The 15509-nt window shown below is 46.3% G+C and overlaps 2 protein-coding genes across 2 annotated transcripts in view; both read right to left on the minus strand.

The window, feature by feature from the left end:
- The window catches only part of LOC309958664 (protein argonaute-3), a 128049-nt gene extending 116471 nt beyond the window's left edge, over positions 1 to 11578 (minus strand). The window contains exons 1-2 of the mRNA XM_082834748.1: positions 11491 to 11578; positions 761 to 971 (exon numbers count right to left, since the gene is read on the minus strand). Of these exons, the coding sequence (XP_082690874.1) occupies positions 761 to 779 (19 nt within the window). The 5' untranslated portion in view covers positions 780 to 971; positions 11491 to 11578. The remainder of the gene's footprint in view (positions 1 to 760; positions 972 to 11490) is intronic.
- A 232-nt stretch (positions 11579 to 11810) lies between these two features.
- LOC309958667 (protein argonaute-1) overlaps positions 11811 to 15509 on the minus strand; it is a 29391-nt gene continuing 25692 nt past the window's right edge. Inside the window, exons 16-19 of the mRNA XM_082834752.1 lie at positions 13456 to 13590; positions 12744 to 12845; positions 12216 to 12415; positions 11811 to 11977 (exon numbers count right to left, since the gene is read on the minus strand). Coding sequence (XP_082690878.1) covers positions 11869 to 11977; positions 12216 to 12415; positions 12744 to 12845; positions 13456 to 13590 — 546 coding nt within the window. The 3' untranslated portion in view covers positions 11811 to 11868. The remainder of the gene's footprint in view (positions 11978 to 12215; positions 12416 to 12743; positions 12846 to 13455; positions 13591 to 15509) is intronic.

Consider the following 15509-nt stretch of genomic DNA (forward strand, 5'->3'; position numbering starts at 1 on the left):
TCAATTAATTACAGAACGTAAAAAGTGCTTTTTCTTTTTTTAAGATAAGTACTGCCCATGATGCAATTTTTTCCCAAGGAAAGAAGCAGTTTTCTTAAATTCCAAATTTCCAAGAATATGACAGCCGATTCTCTAGGGAATATAGAATGAAAACATATATATAGTCAGCAATTTTAAGATCTACCTCCTCACATCAGCAGTGATCCAGGCTGATACGACATTTCCAAGATCCTCAGGAACTATTATATGTACCATGCTGCCACAAACATAGATGAGAACTCGGGGATGGAAGAAATTCCATCTTGCATTTGACGTTGCACTAATACCTATTTCAAACTTAATTCTCATCTGTTATCTTAATGCATCTTCACAACTACAGAAGGGAGATACATAAGGGAGAAGACTGGCCACCCAGTGCCTCTACGAGACACACTACCCGATTAAAGAATACACACCCCGTTGTATCTTCAACTGGAGTAACAAAAAAGATGGCAAACCCTTCTAGACTCCGGGGAAAAAAGAGTAATATGGCCTAGGGAACCCCAAACTTCAACCCTTTGAGCAGTCTCTTCCCCGCAGTGTCATCGCCTACTCCGTGGCTCCAGGGAACTGCGGCGGGGCTGCGGGGAGGCGGAGGAAGGGCCGGGCGGGGGACCGAAGGGGGACGGTGCTCACCTCGCGCACCTGGGCCGGGGCGCAGGGAGCGACGATGCTCTGCGGTTACCCCCAACGGACGAACCAGCAGCTCTGACTCACTCACCTGCGGAGCCGATTTCCATTCATGGAGCTGGGGAGAATGCTTCCAGCGAGAAGGGCGCCCGCCACTGAGGGCAAGGAGGCGGCGCAGGGGGCGACGCGGCGCGACAGGAACCCTCACTCGGCCCCGAGGCGGGGTGGTGACGGCTTCTCCTCAGCAACCGCACTCCGAAAGCTCTCGTCAGGAAGAGCGGCCGTCGGGAGGCAGCGCGCAACTAGGAGAGAGGAAGAAGCGTGAGGCGAGAAGAGACGGGCTCCGTGCGGAACTTGCGTCGCCCGCGGCCGCCTACGATCCCAGTGCCCCTCCACGACTGCGGCGCCGCCGCCGACCTCCCCGGGGGCCGCCCCCGGAAGCCTGCTGGCGTCAGTTCCGCTGCCCGGGCTCTCGCCCGACATCCAAGCCTCGCCTCTCCGCCCTAACCGTGCGGACGCGACGTCTGTGCGGGCGCGGCCGGCGCGTAGGACGCAGGGGAGGTGTCGCGGAGCGGGCGCCGAGCCTGGGCGGGGCCTGGGGCGAGCGCGATGGGGTGCGGCCAACGGCCGCGAGCTGGGCGGGGCCTGCCCTCCCGCGGCCCTCCGCCCGGCCCTCCGCCCGGCCGTGCCTGCTGGAGACAACCCCGAGGGGCTGGACTCCTCCCGCCACCTTGGTGCGGGACAGTGCCTGCCCGAGGCGAGGTCGCGGAGGGCGGCAAAGCTAACCTGGACAGGAGCCTTCGTGAAGCGTGGCTGGTCTGAGGTGCAGGACCAAGACCTGCAGCTGTGAAGGCCCTGGGCCAATCTTGTCCTGGGGAGAGGCCCCCTTCTTCTCGAGGCCCTCCCGCCACGCCCAGTTGGGACCGACCCACGCACCTCCTCCTCTGCAGGCGGTCAAGTGACCACCAGCAGTTAGTTGATCAAGCCTGTAGAGTTGCTTTGAGGACCATGTTTTTTTTTGGGGGGGGGGGAAATGTACAATATAACTTGGGGAAAGATTATGAAACAGGACTTGACACAAACATCAGTTCTTATAATTTCCATGTTAAAAACTCTTTAATAACGCCTGGTCACACCAGGACCCAAACTCCATCGCGGGGCCAGCTGTAGGCATAACGGGGCCCCTGCCTTTCCCCTCAAGCGAGACTCTTCCTCATCATGCGACAGCTATACTGGTCGGCCTCCCCTAACGGGGAAAGCGCTTTTCTATTAGACCTGGAGCCTCTCTGCTTCTGGTTCCCTTGGCCAGGAGCCCTCTCCTTCCTCTTCACACTCACCCCTTCCCCTCCGCCCCCCAACCGCTCTTCACACCTCAAGACATTTCAGATGCCTTTCCCGGACCTCCGATCTATAGTGAGGTACTCCTGTATACTATTACAGTATCTCCTTAAGAACCCCTCTCCCAATCTGCAATTTTTGTTCACTAGTTTATTGGGTGCTCCCTCCTCCACTAGAATGTAAGCTTTATAAGGTTATTAAGACCAGCACATTAGTATTTGTTGCCTGAAAGAAATGTGATACTATTTTATTCAGGTTGAGGAATGATTCATGATTTTTCCCTGTCTCTAAGTATCAGTAATGTTTAGACTTTTAACAATCAAAATACATTTTTTTAAAGCTTGGGACAAAGAGGAAAGGGGGGGAAAAATCCTATCTTTAGCCCCCCCCCCCCCCCGTCACTGTGGGACTTGGATCAGTCACTTGAACCTCTGGGCTTCAGTTTCCTCACAGTTGTTGTGAAGTTAGGGAATGTACATAAAGCACCGAGAAAATCCTCCCTAAATGTTAGTGAGGGCATTTACTATTGTTATCATCTTAAAGCACTTATTAGATGCACCTACAGTAAACACTTAATGGATGGGATTCAAACCCATATCTGACTCCAATTCTGCCTCACTTCTTCCTTCCCATCCTTACCCCTTATACTGAAAATGCCCTCCCCAATTTCAAACTATCAAATGTCACTAGATGAAACACTGTATCTTAAAAGTTATTTTCAATCTTTGACTCTACACAATCCAAGTCCTTAGCAGCATTCAACAGGGGTAAATAGAGTCTTTCACCCCTCAACCCCCTCAACTGGTTCCCTAAATGACTGCAAGCTTCTTGGCTTTGTTGACATGGATTTAACAGGATTGGGACCTTCTAATTCAGCCCAATTTAATAAATGTCAATGATCCCTTCCCATCTACCTCTGCTATCCATGGACCCCACCTGTGAGCCCATTATGAAAGGCTCACGAATTGTAATATCACGAAGTAGGAAGGCAAAAAAGTTTGAATGATTCTGCCCAAAGCCAAGCTGTATGAGGCTCTCCCCTGACAACATGCACATCCTAGTTTTGGATAACCTCATTCCCAAATGAGTCTGCTCTTAAGGGTATGGTGCAGGGTCTTTGTGTATCTTAACTGTCATAGCCCCAGTGCCTAGAACAGTGCCTGTGCCTCGTACATAGCAGCATCCCATAAATATCTGTGGGGCAGGTGGATGGACCAATAAATAAGTGGGCTTCAAGAATGGCAACTCTGCCTTCAACCCTTGTGGTACTGGTTGCTCTCAGAAGGGAGAACTGTAAAATAGTACAGAAATCTTGGGGGCAAAGAAATCAGTGCCCTCTGAAAGTTGCATTCCAAGCTTCCTGTGCTAGAAAAACATCACTGGATGAGGAAAGCAACTGGATAGAACCCTTTCCTCTTGCATGGGCTGAAGTTAGCCGACTTGACACTTTGAAATCTCTTCTCCGAGACAAGCAATTTTTACACGGCAGAAAGGAAGCTACTTTGTACTGCAGCAGAACACAATATAAAACATACTGGCTTTAGGGACAGTCAGAGCTGACACTGAAGGCCCTCTGCTACTATCTGTGATTCTAGGAAAGACACTCTCTCTGAACATCACATTCCTCATCTGTAAAAACCAGAGTAGCTAGGTAGAGCAGACACTGCTTGATGCCTACCCAAGAGCCTTTTATCCCTTCTTGCCTAGCAAACATGATTTGTCTTTCTAATCCACATGACTCATAGGATAACTTGTAATTAATCTAAGCCACTCATGATGGATGATCTCATTTGCTTTGCCAATGACAGAATAGTGGGAAGATGACCCATTTCTAGCAAATGAGACGTTAGGCCAGATCTGCTGGGGCTTCCAGGGATTCCCTTTCTTTAAAATGAAACATTGGGAAAAATTAGTCGCTCTTCTGCTAGACTTTGTTCTGTCAGCATTTCCTTCCTGGAATTATAGCAGCCATCTTGGGATCCTGAGGTGAACTAGCATGAGGATAAAACAACACAAAGGATAGCAGAGCAAAAAGATTGCAAGAATCTGTTATGTTGATATTATCATTGAGCCAGTGAATTATCCAACCTTGGAGCCATATGAAATCAGGACTTCTTGTCATGTGATAGTTTCCTTATTTAAGCCAATTTACTTGGGTTTTGCTATTGCAATTGAAGGTAACTGATGAACTACTTCACACGAATGCTGTGAAGATACAACCAAATTATAATGGATACTGTACAGAACACCTAGCCAAGTACTTCAAAGTACCCAAAGTCCCTATTCCTTTTCCAGTTCACTTCCATTAACAACCCAAAAACCTGGCTAGGAGCTCCCACTGCCTCTTTTACAAGGCAAGTTCCTTGCCTTCAGAAGGTGGGGAAGGTCCCCAGAAAAGTTCCTCAAAATTTCTCTGTCCCAAAAAGACACTGCCAAGAGGATAGTGGTGAAGCTGCTGCAGTCTAGAATAAGAGGACAGTGTGTTCCTGCAGGGTAAGCCACAGTGGCCTAAAAAAATCTTGATACGGTATCCTGGGAAGGTAGTTGTGGTACTTAAATGGAGAGCTTCTAAATGTACCTCACCTCCAGCAAGTCCACTTTTCCAGCTCCTCAACACTGCCGCTTTAAAAGAGTGCTTCTGTCATGCTCTGTGCACTTTCTAAGCCTGCCAGGTTTCCTTAGCTTACAGCCAAAGGAATAAATATCTTGAAAACTAGGAAGAAAAATGGAGAGCTAATTTCCCAATTCGATGCTTCTTTACATTTAAGCAGTACAGACAGTAGTCTGAGGATGGCCCAGGCTCAGAACTTGAAAATATTCTTCTTTTTGCACTATAACCCTTTCCTTTAGCCACCAAACCCTAACTGCCATGTGATTCTGGGGTCTATTAACCCAAGTGATACCCAACAAATACACAGCCTCATTCTACCCTAAAGGCACCTGACAGACAAGAATGTGCTACAGTATATGGTGCCAACTGACAGGGCAGAGGGAAGGCTGCTCAACCAATCCTGAAAAGGGATATCCAGGGGTGCTAGGACAAGCCTTAAATCAAACCTTGAGCTCTAGGACCAGATAAATCAGGCCTTGGGCTCCCACCATATTTTTCTCTTGAGTAGCAACCAACAGCCAAATGCTGAAATCTTTTTAACATCATTCATTTATGGCAATGAAATTTATAACCAAAATGTGGTATAATGATTATCTTCCCATTCGCTCTGCTAAACACTTTCTGCTTCATTAACGGTCAAAAATTTGTCTTGTTTCAACTGGGAAAAATCTCCTCCATGTTCCAGTTTGCTCTTCAAGTCCAACCAACCTCAATACTCCTTGCTGGTGAAAAGGAGCATGGGTCTGGCTGGCTTGCTTCCAAGCACATCTGGCAGGGGTAGCCACAGGTTAGCAATTTGAACACTTGGCCTCCAGAGAAATGCTAGGCCCACTTTTGTACATACTAACTGCCACTGAAATTTCTCACTGGGCCCTGTGCCAGAATCATTCTCTGTGCCATCTTCCCCCAATACACAGAAATAACAATAATCTAGGAGTACCAGGGAGGCATGCTGAACTTACATGCTTGACAACTGCACCAGCAGTTTAAGGCACAAAATCATAGAACCTTGAAGCTGGGGTGAGAGTAAGAAAAGGTGATGATAATCTGGTTGTTTCTGCTTACCTGAAGATTCAGGAATACTGAGCCCATCCTGTAGACTCAGTATCACTTCTTAATTCTCCCCTCTGTACTCAAGAACCACAGATTTCTAGCTCATTTCTACTCACAAATATTGACTGCCCCCGCCGATACACGCTATGGCCCTGAGATGATGAAAATGAATAGAATGTAGCTTCTGCTCCTAGAAGTTCACAGGCTCTGGGGAAAACAAGTCATGAGAGTAAATAGAGCAAGTTGCTAAGTGCTACTGAGTGCACTGGAACACCACCTATGACACTAGTTAGGAACAAAATTAGGTTTGTTTATTTTATTCTTTTACAAGCATCTCCTGAGGATAGGAGGAAGCTGGAGGTGGAAATGGTGCTGGTGGTTGTGGTGAACAACCTGGAAGTCCCAGTCTTAGCCTGGTTTAAGTTAGGTTTTCCAATGCTCATTTTCAAAAAATACTGGAGAATGACCATATACTTACGAGATCCCAGACAAGATGGGGTGGAAGACAGCAAACTAAGTAGAAAAAAATAACCCTCCCCCTTCACTGCAGTTTTCATGTTGTTAATCTTGTCTTTCCTAAATCCTATTCCACTCTCTTGACTATTCTCCCATCTCATTAAAGCAGTCAAAAACATACAAGGTATCTACGTGTGATCTGTCATCTTAGGTTCTACTTCCTCTCCTCATCTCGTTTCCTACATTCGTACGCTAGGTTTCTCTTGCTCTACTCTTTCTCTAAGCCATCTTGTTCATTCCTATGGTTTTAACTACCATCTATATGATTATGAATTCCATATCTATAACTACAGTTTTGCAGTCTTCCCTGAGCACCAAAACATAAATGTTTACTGGAAACCTTAACCTTGTTACCCCATGGGAACCTCAAAACTCAGTCTAAACAAGGCTAATTGTCTTTCTTCACAAAATGTACCACCTTCCTTCTATAGTCTCCCTTTCCCCCCAGTCTTGGCTAGAGGAATGTCCCAATAGACTCACTTGCTCAAGAAGAGTGAACGTTATTAGCCTCTACTCTCTTCCTGTTCCATCATCCATGGAGTCCTATTAATTCTATCTCCCCAAGTGTCTCTCCAATTTGCGCTTTCCTTTCTATCTTCACTGATACAGCCCTAGAGCCTTGTTCCAGTCCTCATAATCTCTCTAAATGGTACCAGAGAACCATCTGGCTACTGATATCCACCACCAAACTTTTTAAACTCCTTAAAGAGAGAAACACTGTTTTCCTCATTTTTGAATTGTGCCTGCTTACTCCCCTCATAATACTTCTAGACACAGTGCTTTGCATGTTTGTTGAATGAAGAATAAATGGAGGCCCTGTGAAGTGATTACATACAATCTGCAGTTTCAACACTCCGGAATTTGTTTTACCCACTTTACTCCTTTAGAAAGTGATGGTTCTGCTCTTCTAACAATCTGTTATTCTAACGTAAAATCTATCAGAGATTATAAGTAATCCCAACAGTTTGCTTTGCTAAGAAAAAAAAAAGAGAGAGAGACCGCACTTTAGAAATAGAAGCCACTGTTGTCTTTATAAAACACAGAATTGTGCTGCTGCTGTTGCTTGCTTCAGAAGAAACTGTACATTACAGCTGCTGGGATAATTTTACAATGGACTGGACAAGGTACAGCTCAAAGCAGGACACAAACACAAGTCTCAAAGGGAAACAAATGCAAACAAGTACACAGCTGTGGGGCTCCAGGGACATTTCCCCACCCATGCTGGACTTGAGAGGGATAAAAAGTTTAGAAACTAAAGTGAAACCCAGAGTAGACACACATGCCCACCAGATGGCTGCTAAGTGCAACATCACACACCAATCAGGTTGGACTGTGTGCACAGGAAAGTCATTTCATTTTTCCTTATTGCTACTACACCAGGGGGGTCAGTGCATTCGACATATTGTCTTTACTTGCACAATCCTTGGAGGGTTTCCTATTTTCCTTTTTAAAGAAGGAAATCTGCCTTCCCCACCTTATTGTTTTTTTGCTTTGTTTTCTTTTGTTTTGAGCCCATAACCTCCACTACCTTTCTTGGGCTCCCAAACAGCAGCCAGAGGTTCTAAGTCAGTAGGAGTAGAGTAAGGGGAGAGCACCAACCTAGCCTCTCTCCCTGTCCAGGGAGAAGGCAAGTCCTAATAAATGGGCGAAAAGAGAAAACCAGAGAATCCCTTCTCCCCAGTCTGCTTAGAAGGCCAAAGAGGAAAGAGTGCCCTGCATAACCCTGCCATGATCAGACTTTAAGAAGGAAGGCATCCCAGCTACCATCCTGGATTGGCCTACGCCCAGCAAATATAAATAAAAATAACTTCCCCCAATGTAATTTCCAAAACTGCATTTTAGTTAGAGATGTCTCTCTACCCTGAAGGGGAAGGAACTTTCATCCTTCTTTGTTACACATGACGCCAGGTCTAAAACACTGTCCCACCAGCCTTGCAGATACCCTATGGGCCAGCTAAGAAGTCACAGTGTCCCCCTGGCTGCCCATCTTGCTGGCCTCATTTACAGAATTCTGGACAAGAAAACTATCCAAGAACATCATTGCTGAGCCAAAGAGGAGGCTGCAGTGGAGCTACTGAGTAGGTGGGAGCTTCTTAGGGAGGTTTCACACTGTTAGGTACCTTCTTCAGCATTAATCTAAGCCTAAGTTTCCCACAACAACAGCCTTAGGCTTATCCCCAGTGGCCAGCAGTAGCACCTCAGCCCCAGTGAGTTAGGCTGGACTGGAAAAGTGATCAATGAGCAGCGCTCTCCTTTCCCAGATTTTAGCCAAATTCTCTCCATTCTCTTCTCATCCCTCTCTTCTTCCCCCATGTCTATCCCCTAACCCTTCAACGCTGGATAACCAAGTAGGTCAACCCTAGGACATCCTCAGAAAAGGGAGGTCCCAGGTAGAGAGAAATGAAACCAGATCTAGAAAAAGCAATGAGAGAAACCAACTCCAAAGAGTGGACAGGTGTGGAAGTTGCCAGAAGCCCTCCTGATTTCATGCCAGTTGGGCAGGCCTTCTGCTATGCCCTCACGTAAGTTTGGGGGCAGTCCAGCCCAGTGAGGACATCACTGGGCTTGGGAAGAAGATTCTTGGTCTTCTGCAGCCGAGGAGCTAAGCCTGACCTTGTCAGCGAACAGTGCGATCATTTTAGCCATGCAGAGAATTCATCATCACAAAGGCAGACAGGCAGGGAGGCCAGCAAGCAAGCTGAGTGAACAGAAAATAAAATAAAAGGAGGCCAGGGAAAGAGAGAAGAGGAAAAGGAAGGTAAAAGAGTGGAACAAAGGGAGCAGGAGACTTCTCTAAGAGGATGAGGCTGGGGTCTCCCCAGAGCTTCTTCAGAGCCTAAGTAAGAAGCACCACTTGAACGAAATCAAAGAAAGCCAAAGCTTGTTGCCAACACCACTTCTCAATCTGCATGCACCACCTTTCAAACAAGAGTAATCCTCAAGGTCAAGGGTGTTTTTCAAGTTTCAAAGATAGAACGAAATAGAGAAAATCACAGCAAGATGTCATATTCTTGCCACTGCCCAAGCTGTTTCTTTTGCTTTTATTTCTTAAATGGCCTGTACAATGCCAAAGGGCTAAAAAATGCATGTCAAGCCTCAGCTCAAAACCCAACTGGAGAGAGTGAGGCAAAGAGACAAAAAGGAGAGAACACAAACTTGCTGCTAAGAGTAGGTGGCTGCCACCAGCTCTCAATGGACATTTGCAAAATGCTGGTGAATGACTGGACCCTCCAGGAATACTGCCCTGATCCCAGCCCCAAAACATACCCGAGAAGAGAACACTCAGAGCCCACTGTCCCAAGAGAACTCCCCTCCCCAAAGGGTGACTGAACACAAAATAGACAGTATATGAAGGCGATGGACAGGGCAGATGGAGTGTTGGCATCACTCTCTTTAGGCACTTGTGTAAGGAATGTAGGCTCTCCAGTGAGCTGCCTCCTCCCAGAGCCCTCCATTCTGTTCTTCAGCTGGGCTGTGCCCATGGGGCACCCCACACTGTAGCCAGCAGGAAAGAAGTAAAGGAAGAGTTACTCAACAGCCCTGACGCCTTCTCCATAATCAATGTTTGTGCTACGTTTTGTGAAGTTGCTGAACAAAGTAGCCAACCAGAACAGAACCTGGGATAGACTGTTTTGCATAGCAAATCTGGGTCTGTACAAAGGCTGCTGGGGAGGGGAAATGGTAGCTCTAACTTCATACGCCCATATTCAGACCAGCCTTCCTCTGGCTGGCCTCCAAGCCTGAGCTAGGTCTAAAGTGTCATGGCTTCATCACCAGATTGGGGCAAGCCCAAGCCCAGGCTCCTCAAAAAGAGGAATTTCCACACTGAAGCTGCAACTCCTCATCCCAAGCAGTGGGACAGGAAAAAATGAACAGTCAAGACATGAGGAAGCCTTGCTTCAAGGCCAACAGGCCCCAAGCTAGAACCCCCTACTTTTCCAGTTCTGCAACACAGCCAAACCCCATCTCTACCCAGGAAGACAGGAAAAAATTTAAAAAAAAGCCCATGCCACCCACTCACATGCCCTAGTGGGAAATCAGGAAAAATTCATTTGTGTAAACAGAAGCAAAAGGGAGCAGCAAAATTCCCCAGCCTATCCACAGGACACACTGAAATCTGGGATAAGCCAAAGTGTCAGAGGACAGTCCAGAGGAAGGGAAGATGCACTTGCAGAAAAGAGTGCAGGGCAGTGCAGAAGGGGTGCCTGCAGCAAGAGAAAGATATTATCTGCACAGAGGAGGGTGGAGACTGAGCCCCACCTTGGGGAGATAACCACCCCCTACAGAGCCAGGCCAAAGAACAAGTCAGGTACATAGTTCCTTCTGATGGCTCAATGTTTCTGGGATGTAAACTCATTGGGCATGGGAGGGATTTCCAGATTTTGGCAATAGACTCAAGTTATGGTATAAAAATAACATTTAGTTTTTGCTTTTTTTTTTTCTTATTTTAGACCTAAGGATCGTTTGTTAAAAGACACCCCAGTTAAAAAATATTGAAACATAAACAGACTTGATCATCAGGGAAAAAAAAGAAGCCAAGAGTGAGAAATGCTATGAAAGTAACTCTAGACCCAGGCAGGTGGGGAGGAAGCGGGGACAGGAAGAAAGGAGACGTAAGTGGAAAGGCCAGAGGCCAGTCACCTCAGCAGCTCCGAGAGACTTGTCATGTCTGAAAGTGCAAATGTCAATGGATTTTAACCATCTTGAGGTGGCGATCTTTTTAAAAGCTCAATGAATATGGAAGTCAACTCCTTCAAATGCAAAATAGCTGGCGCTCTGGCTGGAGGCTTGTTGGGTTAGGGGTATTTCATCCCCACCTACCTCCTCTCCCACCCCCACCCCGCCCCCACCCCCCCAAAAATAGGTACAAAAGGTTGCAGTTCTGCAGCATTACCATTACAGGGAAGGCACTGGTTACCCACCAGCAGGCGGAAGGAAGACAGGGTCGTGTCACTTCAGAGCTAAGTGCCATAGTGCCTTAAGTCTTACTAGGGGCTGGATGTCTGTCAGGGAGAAGGTGTAAGGTGGGGTAGAAAAGGTGGAAAAAGAGGAATAAGGGAAAGAGGAGTGGCAGCTGGGGGAGGGGCAACCAAATCATTAGCATTAAAAATCTTCCTACAAGCTGGATTCTCAACCCATTAAAACATCTAGTATCCTAAAATATTGATCTGCATCTGGTTTCGTTTTTCTTCTTAAACAAATCTAGACCTTTTCTGATTAAGGCTCCTAAAAAATCCTTCCCTCCTCCCACCCACTTTTCAAGCCCCTCACTTTCCCATCTAAAGTATCAAACCCAAACCTACCAGCTTTTGTCTGCAGGGCTGCAGGGCCGACCTTACCAAGCTGTCAGGCATGAGTCTTTAGCACTGTGAGTCACATGCGACATCTGTGTGTATGGTGGGCACCGGGGCTGCCTCTCTTGGTCCAGTGGAGTCAGGGCCAGATGTGACAAGATGGGGTGAGGGGTGGAGGGCATGAGGTGAATATCAGAGATTTCTGGCTGGTGGTCTGGCTTACTGGCCCTGTTCCCCACCCTTTCGCCCCCTCTGTAGAGGAAACAAGGCCTTCTGCATTCCTCCCTGCCCCACCTCCCTCCTCCCTGCTTCCTCTGGATTTGGGCGGCACAGCTCTTGGGGCTTGGAAAGCTTTCTTCTATCCAGTGAGGTAACAGCGTTCTGCCTTCAAGCGAAGTACATGGTGCGCAGAGTATCCTGGTGAACCTGCACGGCTTTGGCCAGGGCCTGGGGGTCCCGCCCATTGCTCTGCCCCGATATGTGGCTCCCCTCTCCACTGAAAAGGAAAAATGAAAGAAGTCCTTCCTGGTGAACTGAGCTGCTAATTCCTTCCCCCACCCCTAGGATGCCAATTCCCGTAACAATTTAAGAGAAAACCCCAACCCAGATTTGGGCTGACGAGCCCAAGGACATCAAATCGGACAATACTCATTTCCTACTACCCAAGGAAAATTGAGAGGGTCTGGTACCAGAGGCTGAAGCAAAAAGGAAGCCAGCCTGATCCCAGGCCTCACCTGTCATGCTCCTTGTCCACTAGGTGGTATCGTGCCCGGAAAGCCACCAAGCGGGCATAGTAGGCAGGTGCTGGAATTGAGACGGAGCGTGTGCATCGTACGTAAGTGTGGCACAGCTGGTACGTCAAGATCTGGAGCTCATCCGCTGTGAAACGGTTGTCATCCCAAAGGACATAGTAATGGGATGGTCGGCTGGTGCCCTGGGAAGATAGGAAGGTGAGGGGCCCCAGGTTGGGCAGAGGGGATGGTTGACGATAAGGAACAGGCTCACTATTAAGAGTATGGCTGGGTTGGAAGACCCACCTATGAAAAGGCAGACACAAAGCCACCTATGTCATAAAGCACTCATCTTATGGGCAACCTGCCTAAGACGTTCAAAGTGCACTCATGTTCAAGTGCACGAAGGGCTTATTAAGAGAACAATCCTGATTTGAATGCCACTCAGTGAGGAATGATATATTCTAGAGGCAGTGGGAATAATCAACTAATCTTTGACCCATTGGAAACCCCAGGACATAGCCCAGCTACCTGGATGCCTGCGTGGCTGCACAGATAGAAGTCAAACTCAAATGGGTGGGTGATGTTGGTGTCCACAGTGGTCCCAGCTGGGATGTTACCACTCTTCCCAATCTGTATAGAGACAAAGACAACCGAGATCCCAAGACCTGCATGACCCTAACTAGGGCCCCGACTCAATTCTAATCTGATTCCATCAGAATCCCAAGAGTAAAGTAGAAGCTGCTATTCCCAGAGGGTACTGGGAATTGAAATAATAGGCTTCTAAAGTCATACAGACCTGTGTTTAAGTGCTGCTTTCACCATTTATTAGCTGTGTGATCTTAGCAAGTCATTTAACCTTTCTGAGGCTAAACTGGAGATAACAGTACCTACCTCACAGGGCTGCTGTGAGGAAGACGCCTTGTACAGTGTCTGGCACATAGGAGAAGTTCAATAAATGGAAGTTCCCTTTCCCTTCTCTGGGAGCTGGTCTATATATGGGGTCTATAGGCCAGGGAGCTAGGAGGAGGGAGATGAAGTATAAGGGAAGGAGGGGAGAAGGGGGAAACAAAGGGAAGGAAGCAGCAGAGGAAGGACCACAAGAGCTAAGGGGAAGAAAGGGACCAGGGAAGATGGACAGGCCAAGGACTAAATCCCCAGATTTTATTTCAAGGGCTTCTTCCATATTAAGAGAAGGGAGACAAGATAAGGGTATGGGTGGCTTCCTCAATCCCTCACTCACTCGCTCATTCTTGTCAGCACAAAAAAGGCGGGTGTGATGGCGTTTCTGCACCACAATATAAGTGATCCCGGGCTGGTAGTCCTTTTCCAGTTTGATGCAGGCATCACGAATGGCCAGCAGCTCATAGTGGAGGATCTAGGCACAGGGTGAGGAGGGAGACAAAGAGACATACAGCTCCTCTTGAGTTCACGCATCTTTCTGAACTAAGGGGTTGCCACTTGTAATACGGCTTTTTGTTCAGCCTCTCTTTATAAGCTGATACCCAACCATTAGAGATGATAAGCCCTTCCTACCAAAATCAGCCTTATACAGGCATACCTCGGAGATACTGTGGGTTCAGTTCCAGATCACTACAATAAAGTAAGTCACATGATTTTTTTGGTTTCCCAGTGCATATAAAAGTTATGCTTACACTATGCTATAGTCTATTAAGTGTGCAGTAGCAGTATGTCTAAAAAAAAAAAGTATATACCTTAATTAAAAAATACTTTATGGCTAAAAATTGCTAAGTATCACCTGAGCCAGTGAGTCGTAGTAGTAACATCAAAGATCACTGATCACAGATCACCATAACAAATATAATAATAATAAAAAAGTTTGAAATATTGCAAGAATTATCAAAATGTGACACAGAGCCATGAAGTTTTAGCAAATGCTGTTGGAAAAATGGTGCCGACAGACTTGCTGGACGCAGGGTTGCCACAAACCTTCAATTTGTAAAAAATGCAGTATCTGCGAAGCACAATAAAGCGAAGTGCAATAAAACGAGGTATGCCTGTAGACAGTTCACCTGATATGTTCCTATAAAGCTTAGCTGGGAGGCTTAGTATCAGCAGAGAGCACTCACCTGGTTCCTATGTATAATTAGACCTAACATCAAGACACAGAACCAAGGTTCAGAGAGAAATCACAATGCCCAAAGTAAGGCTGAATTTAGGATCAGAAGGAAAATGGAAGTTACCCATGAGCTCTAAGAGCAGACAGGATTGGGACCACCATAGAAGACTAGACACATAGTTCAGAAATGGGTGTAGAGGGACTAGATAAATTCAGTCCTGAAAAAAAGCAGTATTATACAAAAATGGACTAGCTCAAGAAGCCACAGGTGAAAAACCATAGTCAGTAGTTGCCTTGTGGCCTTGGATGTCAGGTATAGGGAGTAAAAACTGTATGGCAGAAGTAAATACAATTTAGAATCAATTAGAACTAGGTTTAAACCCAAGCTTTATCTAATTTTATTACCTTGAGCAAGTTACTTAACCCCTTGAAGTCTCATTTTCTCCACACTGACTAAAATTACTAATAAGATCAGCTTCACAAAACTGTTGTGAAGACTAAAACAAATAATTAAGTAAAAACACAAAAAACCTAGTAGTGGCTTAGTAACTGCTGACTGCTTTGCTTAGTAAGCAGTTTGAATTTTAACCCCAGGCTATGTGAGGTCACTAGACATCTCTAAACACAGACATGTTATGATAAATGCATCTGGCATTTTAGGAAACACTGTATGACTTGGAGGAAATTGAGCATAATGGTTAAGAGCATGAACTTTGGAATCTAACCAATTTGTCTGAATCCCAGCTCTACCACTTATTAGCCTGGATGACACTGAAGAAATCATTTAACATTTTCAAGCCTCAGTTTCATCATCTATCAAGTGGAATAATAATTATTTCATAGGGTTATTGTAAGCATTAAATAGAATACATACAAAGTGCTTAGCTCAGTTTACGGCACATAAGAGATACCCAATAAATGGTAGTTATATTACTGTGTATTAAATGGTAGTCAAGGAGACCAGTTCAGTACACTAATCTAAACAACAGAATATGAAGGCTTAGCAGGGAGAAAGAATAGGAGGAACATCGTGAAGGTCAATAGCAGTGATTCTCAAAGTGTGGTCTCCAGACCAGCAGCATCACCTAAGAACCTGTCAGAACAACAAATTTTAGGGCCCCATCCTAGACTCACTGAAGCAGAAATTCTAAGGGTAGAGCTCTGCAAACTACTTTAATAGGCTCTCCAAAAGATTTTGATGGATGCTAAAGTTTGAG

This window comes from Leucopleurus acutus, assembly GCF_964270905.1.
Source record: "Leucopleurus acutus genome assembly, chromosome: 2".
Lineage (NCBI taxonomy): Eukaryota > Metazoa > Chordata > Mammalia > Artiodactyla > Delphinidae > Leucopleurus > Leucopleurus acutus.